The sequence below is a fragment of the Mus musculus genome, chromosome 6 (assembly GCF_000001635.26).
Source record: "Mus musculus strain C57BL/6J chromosome 6, GRCm38.p6 C57BL/6J".
Taxonomy (NCBI): domain Eukaryota; kingdom Metazoa; phylum Chordata; class Mammalia; order Rodentia; family Muridae; genus Mus; species Mus musculus.
Window position 1 is genome coordinate 39,707,931 of NC_000072.6, and position 21,057 is coordinate 39,728,987.

Sequence of the window (21,057 nt, forward strand, 5' to 3'; positions counted from 1 at the left end):
GGAGAACCTCTGAGTTTCAAGCCAGCCTTGAAACAGAGTGAGTTCCAAAACAGCCAGGAATACACAGAGAAACCCTGTCTAGAAAATCCAAACCAAACCAAACAAAACGACAAAGTAAATCAATCACAGGAGAGCTCAGCATGCTCAGAACTCTAAAGTTCTTATGGTTTGTCCCAGAATAAAACACAGGAAGACGAACAAAGACAGACGGGACTGTGATTATTAGATCAGGAAAGTTTGCGGAGTGAATGAAGGTGAATACATTTTGTTTAATTTGTAAACAACAGGGTGTTTGTTACTATGTTACTAAATTCCTTAAGCTTTAATAGCTAAAGCTTAAGACTGACCAGAAAATAGGTATAATGGATCAAAAAATAGAAGTAAACTATGGGCAAAACAAAAATAAAAGGGTCTTAAGAGAAAAATAATCAGGGCTTAAACTAGAGTGATTGAGATGAATAAAATAGAAGCATCAGGGCAGATGGTGAGTCAAAGGGTTTGGGTGCTTACTCTATAGTGAAATCAGGACCGCAGAACAGAGAAACTTACTATGCAGCATCCAGCGTAAATTCTACTAAGTGATAAGTTTGCTAGGACACAGGGAGATTCATTCAACTTAAAGGCAAAGATAACTGGGTCTAGAACTGAATTGCTGACTTTGTGATGTTAGTGAAACACTCAAATAACTAAGACCAAGAAATACAGAAAACGCAGGCAGATACTCATTACAGTGCACATGTAGCCTGATGGTTAAAAGAACAAAGTGGTAGGAAACACAGAGACTGTCAAGAAGTAAGTTCTAAGTGAGAACTCTGTAAGCGCAGGTAGTAAGTAATCAGAAACAGATGACAAAAGCAGCAAGAGAGGCCATGCCTGGCATGTACAACATCTTCAGTTCTGTGGTTATTTAAAAAAAAAAAAAAAAAAAAAAGGATAGGAGCAAAGTCAAGCAGAGGTATTTTTAGTTTGGAGTTGGGGTGACCTGGATACATATACACATGAAGGCAAACTCAAGTTACCAGTGTCAAGGCATATCTAAAGATTTGCTTGTGTGCCTACCTACTAAATAATGAGAGTACAAAAATAAGAAATTAGAAGAGAAAGATTGTTCTGTGATATTCTAGAAGACTAAATTAGTAGAACTGGAGACATAAATTAAAGAAAGCATACTTGTGTTCCATATTTGGAGGTATCTGTGTCAACAGTACAAATATAACAAAGAAATTGTCTTACTATTAATTCACTTGATACAAATGCTATGGAAAACCCCTGATACTCCCTCCACCTCTGATCTTCACTTGGGCAGACACCACACTATTTCCTTTCCTCCCCATCTTCTGTGGTGCCAGGACTGAGCCCATGCTAGGCTTCACTACCCTTCCAGTTCTTATGTTTGTTTGTTTCATGGTTTGTTTGGTCCTACAAAAGGACAAGATCCCCAATGCACAGTTCAACTTTGACTAGAGGTAGTCACTCTGGAAAACCTGCTATTTCTCCCAAATAAAAGTCTTAGAACACTGCCTTTATTTGTATATCTCCATTAAGGGTCTTTAGTGCTTTATGCAATTATCACTTATGCATGCTCCTCTTTGCTCTTCACTCCACCTTGCATCTCAGACTTTTTACTTTAATTATGTACTTCATAATTTCAAAGGGCTGATGATTCGTTGAACTACATTTGTACTCCTGATATTTACCAATTCTAAATTGACAATTGCTTGCTCATAGTTGCTTCGATTTAAAATGTTTTCATTATGTTTATTTATCGTCTGTGTGTAGATGGATTCGTATGCTGCCATGCCGTGGATGTGGAGGTCAGAGCTCAGTGAAGAGTCTGTTCTTTTCCTTCTCTCAATTCAGGCTCCATACCAAGTGCCTGTGCTTGCTGAGCCACTGCCCTGGCCCCAGAGTTGCTTCTTTAAAGGACGTCTTTCTGTTCTTTGACTGCTTTCAGGATTTCTCCTTGTTTTACTATATGATCTGTCTGGGTATAGACTTGTTTTTTCTTATACTGTTAAAAATTCAGTGCATTTCTTACACCTGTCAGCTGGTTTTTACTAGAGCTAGAAAATTTTCACTCAGAACCCACTCTTCAAATATTAACTTTGCAATATTTTACTCTGGAACACTGACTGAATGTTAGACTCCAACCCACCTCCCAATCTTCTTATCTTTTATGCTCTCTTCAGCATTTTCAATCTTTTTGACTGTAGGCTTAATTTGATATTTCTTCAGCTTTATCTTCTAAGCAACCACTTCTTCACCCAAAAATAATCTGTTAAGCTTCTCATGTATTTGATACATGATAATTTTCATCTCCAGAATTTCTATTTTTTTTCTAAAAATATATGAAGCCATTTTTATAGTTTATCTTCATTTTAAAATGAATCAGCAATTGTTTTAAATTTGGTAACTGCCATATTCGCTGGCATTTGAATCCATGCTTTTTTATTAGTGTTTTTTCTTTTCAGAGTTTACTTTGAGGGAGTCAGGTGTGGTGGTGCACACTTCCAACCCTAGCACTCGGGAGGCAAAGGGAGGTGGGCATCTTGAGTTCAAGTCCAGCCTGGTCTACACAGCATGCTCCAGAACACCAGGGCTACACAGTGAACACTGCCTTGTCTTGTTTTAATTACCTTTAGGTATATATTCAAGGAGAATTACATAAATCTTAAATTATACTGTAATAAGACCTTTTTTGACTCAGAATATGTGTTTTCTTACGTGCAATTTTGCTTAATTCTTTTAAAACTGTTCTTGGTTACTTTTAACAATGTATTAGCTTATTCACTTGCTGCTCCTGCAGAGAGGTTCCTAGTTTAGTTTCCAATATCCACCACCCACATGGGTAGGAGAAGGTCACTGTGTGTAACTTCAGTCCCAGGGCATCTGATATAGGCTTCTGGCCTCTGTAAGCACTCATATACACACGGTATGCATCACATGTATCACATTTCAGACCCACAAACATATACAGAAGATTAAAAATAAATAATAAGTAAATTTAAAAAGAAAAATTATTAGTAACAATTCCCTAGTAAGGGCGGGCCTTTCTCCACAGGTGACTTCCCTTTTCTTCCACCAAAGCTTGGACGAGTACTATCTCTGCAACTAGGAACTAGGATAAAGAGCTTCTGAGCTACAGGACCACTCAGACCAAATACCATGCATGCAAAGACGCACGCGCGCGCGCACACACACCAAACAACAAACAAAAACTGCTCTAAAAGTCAATATGAAGGAAAAACCAATAGTCACAATTTTTTTTTTTTACTTTCCTTTTGATTCCTCTGTTCTAATCAAGCTTCTCTAGAGTCTCACATTTCTGAAATGTGGGACTTAGTAGATAATTTAGTTCTACTTCAAAGGCAAACCTAATGAAGGAATCCTCAGGGTCCTACCTAAAAGAAACTGTCTTTGACTCTCACTTAATATAAGCTTTAGGTGTTGACTTTTGTACTCTTCAATTTATGAAGTCCACTGACACCAAAGCTAAAACATGCACACTGCCTATTCTACTGCAAGAGCAATTTGGGAGGAAAGAATTTTGTTCACACATTATAGCTCATCACCAGGGGAAACAAAGTAGGAACTCTAGGCAGGAACCTGGAGACAGGAACTAAAGAAGAGGCCATGAAGCAATGCTGCTTACTTGCTTGTTCCTCCTGGCTTGCTCACTTTATTTTGTTATATACCCCAGGACCATCTGTCCTACAGTGGGCTGCACCCTCCCACATCAAACATCAATCAAGAAAATGCGCCCCCCCCCCCGACTTACCTATAAGTCAATCCGATGAGAGCATTTTCTCACTTGAGTAGCTTAAGCTGACAATAACTAACCAGCACACTGCCCTTAAGACAAAAGCGATTCCAGCTACTTATTGGGGGGTGGAAGGGGTGCTTTTTCCTAGATTTTGGCAGAGCAAATTTCTTGCTATCTTTTCAGATCTTCATATTTTTCCTTCTTTTTCTTTTCTTTTAAAATAACATTCCTACCAAGGTGGTAGCACATGCTTGTAGCACTCAAAAGGAAGAATGTAAGCTATAGATATAGATATAGATATAGATATAGATATAGATATAGATATAGATATAGATATAGATATAGATAGATATAGCTACATAGTAGGTTTAGGGCAAGCTTGGCCTACGAGAGACAGAGCCTAAAACAAACAAAGCCCACTCCATCATTATAAAAACAGAAACCAATCTCTGCTGTAAATCCTATTTCAAAGATAATTTAGCTGGATACAATTTTAAGAGCTAGTAATATCTACTAATGCTAATTCTACTATGAACTACAGCAAAAATAAATTTTTAAGAAGATAAGTCAAGAATGTACAGGTGATTATGATAAATGAGAGTTGCTTGTACTTATACAAAGAATCACTGTGGTTGTTGACACAACTTCAGACTGCCATGGAAACCATTTCAGTCACAAATACTGTGTAAGTGGTGCTGTCATCAATTCTGAGACTTTCTAAAGTGGAAAGAACTCCTTCGTATGTGTGCATAGGCCCCTCAGGCATCACTCACACTTTTTCTCTGGTACAGAGTCACTCATGTCCTGGAGATTGCCAAGTAGGTCAGGCTAGCTGACCAGTGAGTCTCAGGGATCCACCTTTCTCTGCCTCCTCAGTTTTGGGACTGAATGCAAGCAACCACACCTGGCTTTTACAAAAAGGTTTATTTTTAAATATGTATATATGTTGGATGTGTATGTACCTGAGTGAAGGTACCTTGGAGGCCAGAAGAGGGTGCCAAACCCCCTGGACCTAGAGTTATAGGTGGTTATAAGCTGCTTGGACATGATTGCTGGTAAGTGTGCTAGGGTCCTTTGAAAAAGTGTGTGTGTGTTCACATGTATGGGTTTAAATTGTTTTTTGGGGGGATCAAACTTAGGTCCTTGGGTCCTCAACTGATTAAAATATTCTATCAACCCAAGGAGCCTTTTTGTTTTGAGAAAGGGGACTGCTGGATAATCCAGAATGGGTAGGAAACTTACTCTGTAAACAGCCTAGGTTGGTACAAAATTTAATATTCTCCTAACTAAATTTTCTCATGTTGCTAAGATTACAGGTATGTGTCACACACCAGGCTTAGAATGGTAAAGAGCACTTAATAAAAGCTGAACCTCTTACAACACAAAACTCCAATCATTACAGAAGAATTTAAGAGCTGCATAAATCGACACAATTCAGAACAAACTGGAAAACTACAGTTAAAGACAGAACTTTGGAGAAGAAGACTAGCACACCCCGGATTAGTGCTAGCTCTTTGGATTAAGAGCATTGGGATCAGGTAAATACTTGGTGCACAAGCCTAGGATCCTGAGTTAAACCCCTGGAACCCACATAAAGGCATAAGGAATTAACTCCATAAAGTTGTCCTCTGACCTTTACAGCCACACAGTAGAACACACACACACACACACACACACACACACACACACACACAGAGAGAGAGAGGGAGAGAGAGAGGGAGAGAGAGAGAGAGAGAGAGAGAGAGAGAGAGAAAGAGAGTGAGTTAGTTTAAAGATCTAAAAATAAAACTGCAAAGAAATAAAATGCTCTCACAGAGCACTGATGGAACAGCTCCTCATTACACGAGACTGTCTAATCTGAAAATTACATAAATTTAGTGCATCAGTGCTGTCAGGCAAAGGAATGAACAGATGAGCAGCAGCTTACCACTGGGCAAGAAAGCACACTTTCAACATTATAGAAAGTCTGGCAGTGACTGACAAGTGTTAGTCTAGAGGAAGGTGATAAGTGAAAACAAAAATAAAAACAAACTTGCAATATGGTGAATAAAACGATACAGGATGCTGCCGCAAAGGCACCTAATTGGGCAGGCTTAGGAGGGGATTAAGGATACTTCCTACAGTAGATGGCAGGTCACTGAAGCATGGAGGTTTGGAGGGCAGAGAGGGGAGAGGTGGGATTCATATTTCGGGCAATAAGAAAAGTGTAAACAAAACCAAGTACAATTTGAAGTGTAAAAAAGTACAGGAAAGGGAGCTAGAGAGATGGCTCAGTGGTTAAGAGCACTGGCTGCTCTTCTAGAGGTCCTGAGTTCAATTCCCAGTGACTACTTGGTGGCTCACAACCATCTGTAATGGGATCTGGTGCCCTGTTCTGTTGTGTCTAAAGACAGCTACAGTGTACTCATATACATAGGATAAATAAATAATTTTTAAAAATACAGGGAACTGCTTCACTGCACAGCATAAAAGACAAACTGCAATGATAAGGATGCTGCTCTACATAAAATATAGGATTTCTTTTTTTCTTTTCTTCTTTTTTTTTTATTTTCTTTTTTCATTTTTGAGACAGAGTCTCTCTATGTAGTCCTGACTGTCCTGGAACTCACTACATAGTCCAGGCTAACCTTAAACTCAAAGAAATCCACCTGCATCTGCTTCCTGAATACTGGAATTAAAGGCGTACATTACCACTCCCAGAAGAGAAATTTTCGTAAAAAGAAAAATCAGTCACCAAATCTCTCACAATTTTGCTTAAAGCCATGACAGAAGAGTTATAGATACCTCATGCAGTAATAATTCATGTTTTATTTGAGTCAAAATGAGAGTGACTCATACCGAGCCTTTAAACTGGCTTGTCAAGTTACATTTAACCGTGCAGATGTGACAGCAAAGGTTAGGAAGCCACAGTGCTGCCTAGCTTCTCCTAGGTTAACACTGCGCACCCACTTTACGATCTGTTCTACTCCCTTCTCTCCTGGGCTGCGCTGAATTGTAACACTCACTTCCCCTGAAACATCAGGATCCTCTGGGATGAAACTTTCTACTCTGAGACGACGCCTGACACGAGCCAAACAGACCCTGAGCAGATTACTGTCAAAGGCTCTGAGGTATTGTTTTATCCTAGAGGATCGTATTGAAGCCATCCTTCCTACTTATACACTAACCCTGTTTTCTTTTTGCCCTTACAGAAACACTGCTTCAGCAGTTCTTATCCTTCCTGAAATAGTTGGTGTTTTGCTCTAATATTTCCTTTCTAGCCTCTTACAACTTTATGATTTTCATCACCAAACAAAATTTATTTTTGCTTGAGGCTATATGGGAACACATGCATACAATTCCAACACCTACAATAAGAAGAAAGATGATTATGAATCTGAGGTCAATTTGAACCATAGAACAATTCTTTCTCTCAAAAACCTTTAAAAAATTAATTAGGTGGAAGGGCACTGCTTTGATCCCAGCACTCAGGAGGCAGAGACAGGCAGGATTTAAGGCCAGCCTCGTCTACAAATTGAGTTCCAGGACAGACACAACAAAAAACAAAAACAAACAAAAATAATTAATTAAAATTAAAAACATAATTTCTTGATTCTATTTTCCCTCACTTGTCCCAATCCAGTTCTTGATCTCTTAACCAATTTTGTGCTATAAGAAAATACTTGAGGTGAATAATTTTAAAGTAAAAAAGAGTTATTTGATTTACAATTCTGAATGATGGAGGGTTTAAATGGCATAGAACCAGAGTACGGGTATTGTCCTCTGATTGTGTCACAACTGCTATAATACACAAAAGGAATGCACTGAAGTCTATTTCCTAGGTTTTTTTTAAAACAATAATACATAGTTCAACCAGTTATTAAAGTGGTCTATATTTCCATAGCCAGGGCTACACACAGAAACCCTATCTCAAAAACAAAACAAATATCCTTCATTCTATTTCATGCTCCCTCCCCTTTGCTGGGACTGGAATGATAGCTATTATACCTTCATTCCAAGCCATTTTAAAAATGATAAGTTTTCTATCAGCCTAAATTCTCAAATGAAAGTTTTTGAGATAGGGTTCCTATGTGTAGCCCTGGCTGCCCTTGAACTCACAGAGATCTGCCTGCAGCTACCTCCCAAGTACTAGAATTAATTAAAAGCACGAGCCATCAATACCCAGCTAGAATGGAGGCTATTTATATGTGCCACATCTAGAAATGGCACACATCAGTTGTGTCCATATCCTACTAACTGGAACCCAATTCTTTGATCATACCTACTGTCTTAGTTAGGGTTTTACTGATGTGAACAGACAGCATGACCAAGGCACCTCTTATAAGAACAGTTCATTGTAGCTGGCTTACAGGTTCAGAGGTTCAGTCCAATATCATCAAAGTGGGAACATGGCAGCATCCAGGCAGGCATGGTTCAGCAGGAGTCGAGAGTTCTACATCTTCATCTGAAGGCTGCTAAGAGAATACTCACTTCCAGGCAGCTAGGGTGAGGGTCTTAAACCCATACCCACAGTGTCACACCTACTCCAACAAGGCCACACCTCCTAATAGTGCCACTTCCTGAGCCAAGCATATACAAACCATCACACCTACCTAACTACAAAGTAAAAATGCTAACTTGCTGTGTATGAAAAAGAAAATAAAATATGGCTATCATGAACAGTATTTGCCCCAGGGCCTCGTTTCAACTCCAGAGTCACAAATCTAATTACTTATACAAAATCTTAGACAGCATTTGCTATCTGCCTCTAACTTAGCATCCCACACAATGAATTCCTGACCTGGGTCTTCTCTTTCCCATTGACATCTCTCTCTCCTTTTCCCCCCAGCATTTTACATTCAGTCTATCAACAAACCCAAGGGCTTATGATGTGGTGCAGTGGTACAATTTCTGCTAGAATATGTGAAGCCTTGGGTTAAATCACCACCACTGTTACTGGGGGCAGGGTAAAACACATCAGATTTGAGCTACTTTCAAACCATTCAAAATCTGACCCCTTTATCTGCTCTCCTGATACGACTCTGTCCTCCATAGTTCTCTTACCTTGTCTGTTAGTCTATTCTCTATACTGTAACCAAAGCATTCCTATCAAGATGTGAGAAGAACTGGGGCTTGTTGGCAAAGTACTTGCCCAGTTTAGACAGCCAATACTGTCCATAATGAAATCTCCCTGTAATAGAGAGGATTCCTGACACTTGCTGGCTAAACAGTCTAGCCAAATGACTAAGTTCCAGATTCACTAAGAGACCTTCTCTCAAAAAAAAAAAATAAGGTGGACAGAATTGAGGAAGACAGCTGACATCAACCTCCAGCTTCCACATGCATACATGAACACACATGTGTGCATACACATACAAATGTGCATGCACATATGAACAAATAAACACACAAACCTGTTCGATCAGATCACTTAGCTCTGGCTACTGAAACTTAAATAGGGCTTTCCTTTTCCTTTAAAATGTTAAAACTCCTTTACAACAGTCTTTGGCCATGCCCCAAGCCCTCTGGAATTTCATCTCCCACTGGCTTTCAATTCTTTTGAGTTATTCCAGTAACTCTGGCCTCTTACTATTTCTTAAATAAGCAAGGTACATTCTTCACACAAGTGTGTTAGTTCTACAGGAATGCACTCTCATTCTTTCTCCCAACTCTTGTTCGAATGCCACCTTCTACAACTGAGGTCTGCCTTGCTCTCCCTTGTTTTAAACCTCAGTCCACCTTCCCAGGCCTACTCTGCTTTCCTTGAAATTTTCCACTGAACTTAGTATCTTCAAACATACTGTATAACTTCCTCTTTGAAGCTAGGCATGATGGTGCATGTCTTTAGCTCCAGTACTCAAGAGGCTGAGGCAGGACTATCTTAAGTTCAAGGACAGCTTGGGTTCAGAGCACACATTCTAAAATAGCCTTAATTAATTACATAGTGAGACTCTAAACAGTTTTAAAAAGAGGGTCTGGGGTGTCAGCTCAGTGGTTAAGAATTTTTGTTGCTCTTTTGTGTCTTACAGAGACATAGGTTTGATTCCCAGCACCCACACAGAAGCTCAGAATCATCCGTAACTCTAGTCCCAAGGGATCCAACACATCTTCTGATCCCTATTAGCACCAGACTCATACAGTGTGCACATACATACACGCAGGCAAAACACTCATGTACATAAAATACATCAAAAATAATTTTTAAAGAAATACTTTTGTTTCTTGGACAGGTTTTTGGCTTTGTTTCATTTTGTTTTTTGAAACAGTCTCACGTAGAACCAGCTGGTTTCAAACTGCCTAGAGTTGCCAAGGATAGCCTTCAACACCTGATCCTCTTCCTTCCACCTCCTGAGCATCAGAACTGATTACAGGTGTGTGCTACCACAGCCAGACTACAGATTTCCTTTTTGTCTACTTATGAGCTTATTTGTTGTCCCACAAATCCTAACATGTGCCTCTCTGTCAGAAAAAAACTACATAAAGGATACAGATTTTTGTTTTGAAATACATTCCTAATTTCAAAAGTATTACCTGACATATTGTAGGCTCTCAAGTATTTACTGAATATAAGAATTTTTTTCTATGAAATAACTCAATGCAAAAGTCAGCAATGTAGTTTTAGGTGCCAGCAAAGCTATTACATCAAAGTTTTTAAAATGCCAAAGCACAGTCAGTTTATCACCCATAAAAACATAGTTAGACCTTGTACTATCGCATTAATCCTCTTATCCTTGAATTGTTTATCCAGTAAGTCAATAATATGTTGCCACTTTGTATTTCTTGGATTCAAAGATAGTTTCAAGACAACATTAACAGAATGTAGTCATCACTCAGTTTTAGATCAATCCTAAGGACTGTCAAAATTTCATAACTAGAGCCTAAGTTGTCTATTGCTGGATTTCATTTAAAACAAACATATACAACAAAGATTTCTGGAAGAAACGTCTTAATTATATGTACCTTTTGTCTTGCAAATCAGCAGAAAAAATACTAGTGACAGTTTTACATATTTATTACCTCACTTTATTCCCACGGCAGTCTTCTAAGCCACACTTGGACTAACAGAAGTGCAGCGCACAGCATACGGAGGCGTGGGGGAAGATCAAGAGGTGCCAGCAAAAAGCTTGCTGTGAATGAATTATGTATTCATATAAAGAAACTGTTGCAATTGTATAACTTTCTGCTAATATGAGAAGCCATGTGTAGGAAGACTCTATGGATGAAATATAGGCAATCACATAAAAACGAAGAGAAATGGATACTTCCAACAGCTTAGAATACCCCTGTGTAAGGCCTCCTGAATTCTCTGAATTATATTCTGTTCCCTACCTGATGAGCTCTGGAAGGAGAGTAATATGCTGGGGGAATGAGAATGTGGGTACAGCTCATGGCAGATTGTGCCTATGACATACAGAGCCCAGGGTTCCCTGCCTCCTCACTCCTCTAGCTCCCTACCCCTTCACCCCACAGAGAAACAAAAGCTGAAACCAATTAGTTACTTGGAAGTAATTAAAATAGTATTTTTGTTTTGCTTTGTTTGAAGCAGGATCACTCTATATAGCCCTGGCTGTTCTGCAACTTACTGTGTAGACCAGGATGGCCTTAAACTTACGGAGATCTACCTGCCCCAACTCCTGAGGACTGCGATTGAAGGTATGCACCATCATCATACCCAGCAAGATAGTACTTTTAACACCACCAAAAGAGTTATAAAAACAACTATGTGGCCTTCATAGAAAATAGGATACTTTAAAAATGAATATTAAATTCCTTATACATTATCAAAAACTGTACCATCAAGAACTTATTAAAGTAACTCCGGGGCTGGGGAGCGGGCTCAACAAGAGGTAAAATTCCTTTTGCCAATCACAAAGACCTGAGTTTGGATTCCTAGCATCTGCCAAAGCTGGAAGGCAGAGACAAAAGGATCCCCAGGGCCCACTGGTCAGCCAGTGTAGCACTGGAGTTACTGGGAAACCATCGTACTATGGTACATCTTCCCCAGAAGTGCTGTCAATAACTAGCTGCATAGTAAGAATGAAACTGAGGGGCAGTGGTGGCGCACGCCTTTAATCCCAGCACTTGGGAGGCAGAGGCAGGAGGATTTCTGAGCTCGAGGCCAGAGTGAGTTTCAGGACAGCCAGGGTTAACACACAGAAACCCTGTCTCGGAAAAAAAAAAAAAAAAAAAGAATGAAAATGAGGTTTGATTTGATATTACGGAGCTTTCAGAAGAAATAAAGCTTAGTGAGCTCAGAACAATTTTTACATTCTGTATAAGGCAATCACAGGGCCCAGGGAGGAAGGTAAAATTACTTGGCATCAATTTCTTGATACTACATAGTCAATAGTCTTGATATTGGAAGTAACAACAACAATTATCTACTTACTTACTTACTTACTAACTAAAGATCAAGAGAAAGCCGGGCGGTGGTAATGCACACCTTTAGTCCCAGCATTTGGGAAGCAGAGGCAGGGGGAGCTCTGAGTTTGAGGCCAGCCAGAGCTACACAGAGAATCCATGTCTCAAAATAAGTAAACAAACAAACAAATAAATAAAAATAAAGATCAAGAGAAAACACAGAAAGCAAGATAACAATAGAGGGAGAAAGAAATAACTGCCTAAAGTTAGGTATAGACTGTCAAGTTGCTTAAGACTACCATGGCTCACTAAGTATGCTAGCAAATTGGTTAGTAAAGACTGAAAAAAAAAAAACAAAAAAAAAAAAAACAAAAAACCATTCCCTGCCTTCAAGACTGTCATTGCATCTACAAAATGTTTAAAAAAGCAATGTGGGAGCCAACAAGGATGCATGCCTTGATGCACTAACATGAAGTGATCTCTAGCACTATGGTAAAGAAAGCACAGCATGACCTCAACAACTAGAAAAAGCTTCCGACAGGCCCACTTCTTCTGAATTCCGAAGTTCTGTAACGATCTATAACTGGGGCTTTCCAGAAGAACCAGCATAGGTGAACTGGGCAAGAGGAAAGAATACGGGACTGCAAACAATTTAACTTTTGAGGAAGGCAAAATCTAGCAAGAGCTGCTGACAAAAAGGCTTATCCTAACAGGAATCCAGGAATAGGAGCAAACAAGATTTCTAAAACGAAGGGGATTATGGCAAGAGGTTCACGAAGTACTCACTTAAATCAATATTAAGTTGTCAACGAAACAAAACACATTTCTGCAGCTCTAAAGGAGAAAACACGTTTATGATTGGAGATAAAGGGGAAAGAAGAATGAGCAGGCGCTCGGCTCCATTGTGTGACTTGGTAGGTAACAAGCCTTAGAAAACACCAGAGCACAGTGAAAGCAACACGGACTTTCTTCTTTGTCACTGAGAACATGGCTTTTCAGCTGCCATTAGACTATTTGTCCTGATCGTAAAACGGTGGAGAGAAAAACAAGCAGAGTCTGATTGCTCTCGTCTGCTGTACTACTGTAATCTTTCTGGCCTCCAAACACAATTAAATCAAATCTGCAATTACATTTAAGACATTCCATAATCCAAGTGTCCAGTCCAACATTCCTTTTGGTCGACTTAAAATAGATTGCCAGCATATATAAGCAACTGATACAAGATAACTCTTTTTAAATAAAAGGGTGAATGGATGCCTAAAGGAAGGTGTTAAGTCAGGAAAAAGAAATGGGTTCAGAAAGGAAGGAACACAGCCATGCTGAAGACAGCCAAGCCACTTCATAGCTTCCCCCTCCAAAGGAAATCTTTGCATATACCTAGACAAGTATTAATAGCAACAGCTAAAATTTACTGTGCACACACACACCTTCTTACCTTAGTGAGAATACCACTTTCCAGAGGTATGATGCAATCTAACCTGGCAGGGTTCACAAAGATGTATTTTAATACAGTGGGCCTCATTATAAAGTAGATCCCATCCTAGAATATTCCCTAGCCAATGCATTATTATAATTATACAGCTTAGCCAAGGCTGGCTAAGAGATCTTGAAAACAAAAAATAATACAGTTGCAATTGCATTACAGTTTTAAGAAACTCTCTTCTCTGAAAACACAGCATGAAAGGCACAGGTAATAAATATCACACCCTTGTATCACACATTTTAAATAATACATACATTATTAACCATCTGGTAATATTATACCATGTGCCATGCCTTACCATATAGTCACAAAAAAGTACCATCAAGGAAATATAAATGGTCAGAATTAAATGCTTAACAGTAAGATTATAAGATACTGAATAAACATTTAGTAAACTCTTGTTATTTATCAGAATATTTTATTTTGGAAACCTATATAGTAATACAAATAGGCCATGAAATCTGTTTATTCTCGAACATAATTTTACATACAAATGTCTACATTCTATGTCGAAGATGCTTGATAACAGCAACTAAAAATAATAATAACCTAATGTCCAAAAAAGTTATCAGTTAAATGATACTTTATGTAGGGACACATAAGTTTTGCTGTACTATTGTTTCAAAAGTTACAAGTCTATATATAAAATGCATTGTGCAAGCACTAGTTGTAATACATGCAAATATTTATAGCAATTATATATTATGGGCACTTTTTGTACTTTTTCCCTAATTTTTCAATAATGGATATGTTTTCCTTTTGTAATTACTTTTTGGTACAGCTGAAATTTCTCTTTGACAAACTTTTTTAAACCCAGGTAAGATAAAAATGTATAATAAAATGTCATTAAACACATTCACAGATTTTCATCTTTCCATCTACTTTAGTAACTAAAGATATTCCTTTAAGTTCATAATAAAAGACAATTAATTAAAAGACCACAGGATACTTCAGTTTCCTCTGAGTTGATGTTAACTTTAAACTTGTTGGGTAGAGGGCACATGCTAGTAATTCCAGCCTTAAGAAGTGGCAGAAGGATCAGAAGTTTTAACTACAGCCTCAGCCACACAGAGTTTCTGACAAGCCTGGGCTCCACCATACTACTTTCCGGAAGAATTTATTTTGTTATGTATATTTGTCATATTTTCTCTTTTTATAGCATCATCAAACATTAAACCCTGGGAAGGGGGCAATGGGAAACATCTGCTTTTAACTAAATAAAGAATACAGTTTCAGGAGATACAAACATGCCTTCAGTTATTGGTGATTTAATTTAACTTCATCTAGCCTAGAGGTCCTCAGGCAGTGTGGTCCATGGGGATTGCCTAGAAAGTGTCAAACAGAAAGTAACAACCCTAATACTCACTACTTCAGAAAGAAGACAGGAGGGGCCAAGGTAAGGGACCCACCCCAGTGCTCTAGCTCTCCCAAGTAAATAGCAAAATCTTCCAAACAGAAATGCCAACTGTCCTAATACCCTGACGCAAAGTTCTCAAGTCAGTGTCACATCCCAGAATTATCCTTGTCTAACTCCATCCATCAACCTGCCCATACTTGGATCCTGGTCCTCACACATCTATACAGTTCAAGACAACCAAGCATGTGCAGCATAGTAAAACCCAGAGACACCTGTGCCTAGTAAGACAAAGGCATATCCGATTCCTGGAGAAAATAGACGGCAGATGTGACCCCTAGCATTTCTCCATTAAAAACAATGTATCCTAAAAATAAATTTCCATGTCAACGGAACAAAGTTGTTTATAAATAAGATGGAATGTGGAGGTGTGGGGAAGACAAGAGGAAGTGTCAGCAAGTGAAGTACCAAAAGCCAGGAAACAAGACGGAATGGATGGTAACTAGGGATAAGGGAGCTAGGAAAGGGATGAGGGAAAGAGTGTTATCCTTAGACTGGAGAAGAAGCCGAGGGAAATAAATGCAAATGGAAACTGACCTGAGCATGAATTCAAGTGGTACGTTGGAATTATTTCAAATTAAGAAATAAGAAAAAAAAAAAACTGTGAGAAATGTAGGGTGGCTCAAATGATGGTACTGAACACATTCTGGGTAGAGATGGTATCAAAAGATGGAAAACAAACATTATTGCAAACAGACTGCTAACGATAGATGGAGAGTGGAGGATGAACATCCCAAGTAAATATAATGAAGCAGGAAAAAGAACACTGTAGAGATAAGGAGGTAGTACGAGAACTGGGAAACTTAAGTAGCAAGTTTATCTTTAAACAAAATTTATCTTCAAGTAAAATCAACAGAAACAAGTCACTCTCGACAACTGTTTGTAAAATACCGTATTCTAGCCAATTGTTTGTAAGATATGGTATTGTTTATGCGATACAGTGCCCAAATGGTAAATGTAGTAAGTTTTACATACAGAGAAAAGAGAATAAATTAGGTAATTTGACAATGTAATAAGTTGAATGATACAAGGACTACCAAAAGCCAAGTACTAAAGACTGGTAAACACGAAAGATGGGACGAAAATGGGAGCGAGCCAGATCACTTAAACCCACTAAAAACAAGCTAGCACGCAAGCAAGCAAGCAAACAAACAAACAAACAAACAAACCCACGAAGGATATCAACTGAGGTGTGTATGTGCACTGAAAGACTAACCCAAACTGCCAGCAGTGCAAGGGAGCAAAGGGCCAAGTGAAACCTGATGGAATCTTGACAGCTTTGGGGTTCAGGGAGTGAATAGCTTGCAAAGTGTCCAAAAGGATTTGTGAAGATAACAACGGATTACAAGGTGACGGTGCAGTGGAATGAAGTAGAGGCACTCAAGGGGACTAGGGCAAGAGAAGAGCAAAAATGCTCTTCCGTGGAAACTAAGGTTAGAAGCAAGTAGGTACAGTTGAGAAATGAGCGGGGTGGTGGATGAGGATAGAGGTTTACGGGTCAGCAAGGGAGCACTGACAAACAGTATTATTCGGGGATCAGAGACCAGGATGGGAAAAGCTTCGGAACAGTAAAATTTGGGGCTGAAAAAGTAAAGACTACACCAAAAAAAAAAATCATCCCCTGGGCAAAAACCGGTCAAAAGAAAAATCCCCCAAACAAGTAGCAAAGTGGGAAGGGGACAAGGGCCTGCAAAGGGAAGATAGTGAGGAGAGTGGAAAGATGCGCTCCGTCATCCCCAGGATCAGGGAGTAATCGCACACGGCGGTTCCTAGGGCTAGGGGACCAAGGGGTACTGCCCTGGCCACTAAGCTCCATCCTCGACGCCGTCCCTGCCGGCTAGCAAAAAGGAAAACATCTCAGGGATGCAGGGCTGGAAGCCTCAGCCAGGCGTGACCTTCTCCAACCCAGAGTTTCGCCCCCTCTGAAAAGGCTCCAGCTCTGCCCCCACTGCCCCAATCCCATCTGGGTGGGGGCCGGGGAACCCCCCTGGGCCATCGTGTGTGTTTACGTAGCGAGGAGCTACAAGACAGAGGGGGACACTCGGCCGATAACCACCTCCCCGCCGGCTACCAAGCACTGCCGGGGCTCCTTCTGCTGCCTCGGTCCCTCGCATAAACACTGGCCCGCCGAGCCCCTGACGCGCGAGCACTGGGGGGGGATGGCGCCGCCACTCACCTCTTCAGGAATGGCCGGGTCCGCAGCCGAAGAGGCCGCGGCGCCAGCGCCGGCCTCCGGCTCCATGTCGCCATTGAACAGAGCCTGGCCCTGCTCGGCGCCGCCGCCGCCGTCGCCACCGCCACCGCCGCCGCCACCGCCGCCGCCGCCACCGCTGCTGCTGCCACCGCCGCCACTCAGCGCCGCCATCTTCGAAGCGCGAGCCGGGCCGAGCGGCCGCCGCGGGGCGGGGAGGGGGAAGGGAGGCGCAGGGCGGGCGGAGGCGGGCGCGGAGGCGCGGGGGGCGTGGGCGGAGCGGCCGGGGCGGAGGCCACCTCTGGAACCCGCCGGCGGCCCCGGCGCAGCCGAGCCTGAGGGGATTTGGGGGGGGGAGGGGGCGGAGACGACGAGGAGTCGCCGCGGCAACGGCGTCACCCGCATGTCACGGTCGTGACGTCACCTGGGTGCGTGACGTCATCCGAGGAGCACCCTCGCGCCGCTGTCGCCAGGGGAGTGTTCCTTCTCCTCCAACCACCCTCGCGCTCACACGTTTCTACCCGCACAGTTTCCATGGCTCCGGCTTCCTATTTTTTCTCAGCCTGTTCTGTCATGTGGGATTTACTAGAAGAGCAGGGGGTGGTGTTTTAAAGAAGTTAAAATCCTAGAGGGAAGAAGGCCGGAAAGTCTGTAGTACTTATTACTGCCGTTACAAAGAAGCTCTGGGTGTCATAAAAATAAGACCTTAAACGCCAAGGTTGAAACATCAGCCAAGCCAAATTTCATAGAACTGTCTTGGAGCAGCTAAATTCTCAGTATGGTGTTTGTATCCTGTCCCTAAAGGACTTGATCTGTTGAAGTATAAATGAAAATCTAAAGCTGGTCTTCAGGGTATTTATTGCCTAGTTTCAGTCATTTACTATCAATTGGCTCCTTCCATGCACTAGGACCTGAGGAGAACACATGACCATTTTAGACATCTTATGCATCATAGCTAATTTTTATTCCAAAGAAAATAATTTAAAATATTTTGTAGATCCTGACTGATCCAAGGCATTCTCTTCAAACTGTATATGAAAAAAAGAATTGGGAGAAGAGAATTAAATCATCTCAGAGAAGCCCAAGTTGCAGAAATTAAACCCAATTTCTTTATGTAAATTACATGGTTAAAGTACGTTTAACCAAAGAAGGAAATAATGGAGAGAGGAAGTGTGTTAAGAAAAAGAGAAAACAGGAGTGAAAAACAGAAGCTACCAACACTATTCAGGAATTTCCAGTTTAACTCTTGAGTTGAGTTGTCTGTGTGTCTGTGTGTGCACTTCTATTAATGGAAAGGGGGATGGTCGCCACCAACCTCTTTATTGCATTTAGGATGAGTTGAAAGGTAGAAAGCTTCTGACAATAGGATGTCTGCCTATTTGGTCTGATCAGCACAGGCCCGGCAACTGATGCTTTGCTTCAAGGTAAGCAGTGCACGTGTGGCTGCTTGGTGAATCAAAGCATTACGTTCTTGTGTATTGAAAAAAAATGCCACCAATCAAATAGCTATTCTGTGTTTGCCAATGACATTGTACATTCTCTTCCAAGCAGGGACATTCCCCTGAGAGCTACATTTAAGTCAGAAGATGATCTGACAGATTCGAGTGAAGGAGATGATCACAGATAGAGACTATATTATCAAGCTATGCTAGTTTAAGGCAGTTTTTAAAAACCATAAATACATAATGTCTAAGCATACTAAAATAGGGCCAACAACCAGGCAAGGGACACTTCCTCCTTGATTTTGTCTGAAACACAACTGTTGGGGTTTTGGGGTATTGTTGTTGTTTGTTGTTGTTGTTTAGTCCCTAACTGTCCAGGTTTACTTTAGGAAATTATTCCCTAAGAATGTATCATTATAACATTTTTTTTTACAACATTAAAATTTCTAAGACATTTCTCTTTTGTTTTGTTTGAGACAGGGTTTCTCTGTGTAACAGCGCTTGGCTGTCCTGGAACTTGATTCCCAGAGATCTGACTACCTCTGCTTCCTGAGTGCTGGGATCAAAGGCATGTACCCCCATGCCCTGCCTCTAAGACATTTTCCATGGTTCCATTTTAAACAACATCCTTATCAGCATCAGTCTATACAGTGATCACGTCTTATGTGATTATTTCTTCACAGGATGGCTGGCCTCATCCATTTAAGATGGATTCTGTTAGTTTCCACTCATTCAATTTTTTTTCCTTGTGTGTTGGTTAGTTTTGTTAACTAATGGTGTTCCTGCTGTATGTGTGTGTGTGTTTCCTCACCCTCAGTAAAGGCCTTTCTTCAACTGCTGATCCTGTCTGCTCCTGCTGGCTATGTTTGAGATTTCTCCACTGCTACCAGACAAGCTTAAGATCTTTCCTGCCTTTTACTCTTTAACTGGCAGAGAAAAGTAAATAAAGACCCCGATTGTTAACATTTTTGAGACCTTGTCCAGGATTTCTGGTCCAGGACCACCAACTCATCAAAGTTGTCACTTAGATGCTGATGTCTAGTGACTTTAACAAATAGAATCTGCATGTCACTCAGATTTGGCCTATGTAGCCCACTTCCATTGGACATTACCTCTGGTACGTGGGCAGAGATGTCTACTGCTGATGATACATCTCTCATGTGACACTTCAAGAATACATACTACCAGCTGAGCACTGGTGGCACATCCCTTTAAACCCCAGCACTCAGGAGGCAGAGCCAAGTGACCTCTCTAAATCAGAGGTTGGTCTGGCCTACAGATTGAGTTCCAGGACAGCCAGGGCTATACAGAGAAACCCTGTCTCAAACAAGACAAAACAAAACAAAAACAAGAAACAAACAAACAAAAAGAATATACAGTATTGCCAAAGGCTGTTTTAGGTTCTAGATCATTGCCAGTGGTTAAGTTTTATCCTGAGCCCTTAGGTCAGGCCTCCTCTGAGGCACTTTGACTGTTGCCCCTCAATTCTCATCCCTTTGGTCAGCTCAAAGCAAGTGAGAAGCCTGTCCCCCAAACCCCTAACAGCAGTTAGGGTGACCTTTCAAAGGACAGCATGAAGGACTAGGAGTTAGACAGAGTCCTTGGTAGGCAGACATATAGGGAGAAGGGCCATGACTAAGTAATAAAGATGTTGAACTTTCAAGATGGCTGGCTTCTTCCTCCTCGCCCTTCTGACCTGAGACAAAAGCATCACAGCTTAAAACAAAGGCCTTGTGGGCCTTTCTCCTGCCAGCATGCCCCACTGCGGATGGACTGGTTTAACAAGTTCAAGGCCAGATCTGGACAGGTTTACACAATAGATGTGGGCCAATCAGCCGCCCCTGTCTTTCTGCAAACTGACCAGCCCTAAGACCTTTCCGAAACTTGAAAAGCCTGAGACCTGAAGAAGACATGGATTTTCAGCTTCTCGAGCCTGGGATCAGTTTTGTGTAAGACATTTTTCTCTATACCTGCTACATATATTTGTCTACTTCCTCTAATAAAAGCTGTTCTTCCTCTGCAATAATACATAATTCGTAAATAATAGCCAGGCTGAGCAAAGCGCGGGAAGCAGAGCCCTGAGCAGCACTCCTTCGTGGTCATCCCGTCTTCCCCTCCAGGTTCCAGCTTGAGTTCTTGCCCGAGCTTCATACACGATGGACTATAACCTAAAAACTAAAATCAACCTTTTCTCCCTAAGTTGCTTTTGTTTGTGGTGTTTATCACAACAATAGAAAGCAAAGTAGGATAGTTGCCTTCAAATTTTAGCTATCCGGTATTTGGGGGGCCATTTGAAAGTCCCATCATTAAAAAAGAAAATAAATAAATAAAAGCAAGCTGGGGGTGGGGGCTTGTACACTAACCTTTAATCTCAGAGATTCCCCCCTGACTGTCCACAGCCAGTACAGTCAGGGCTATGCAGAG

The 21,057-nt window shown here is 40.9% G+C and overlaps 1 protein-coding gene across 16 annotated transcripts in view; it reads right to left on the minus strand.

Moving 5' to 3' along the window:
* The window catches only part of Braf (Braf transforming gene), a 122,428-nt gene extending 104,700 nt beyond the window's left edge, over positions 1–17,728 (minus strand). For 11 of the 16 annotated variants that reach the window (XR_001785085.2, XR_001785086.2, XR_001785087.2 and 8 more), the window contains exon 1: positions 17,177–17,728. Coding sequence is in view for 13 of the 16 variants with exons in the window: in XM_006505358.4 (XP_006505421.1) it covers positions 17,177–17,596 (420 nt within the window). In the remaining 3 variants the exon portion in view is untranslated. The remainder of the gene's footprint in view (positions 1–17,176) is intronic. The other 5 variants (XM_011241136.3, XM_030255094.1, XM_030255095.1 and 2 more) reach the window with 5 other exon arrangements.
* Between the last annotated feature and the right edge of the window lie 3,329 nt (positions 17,729–21,057).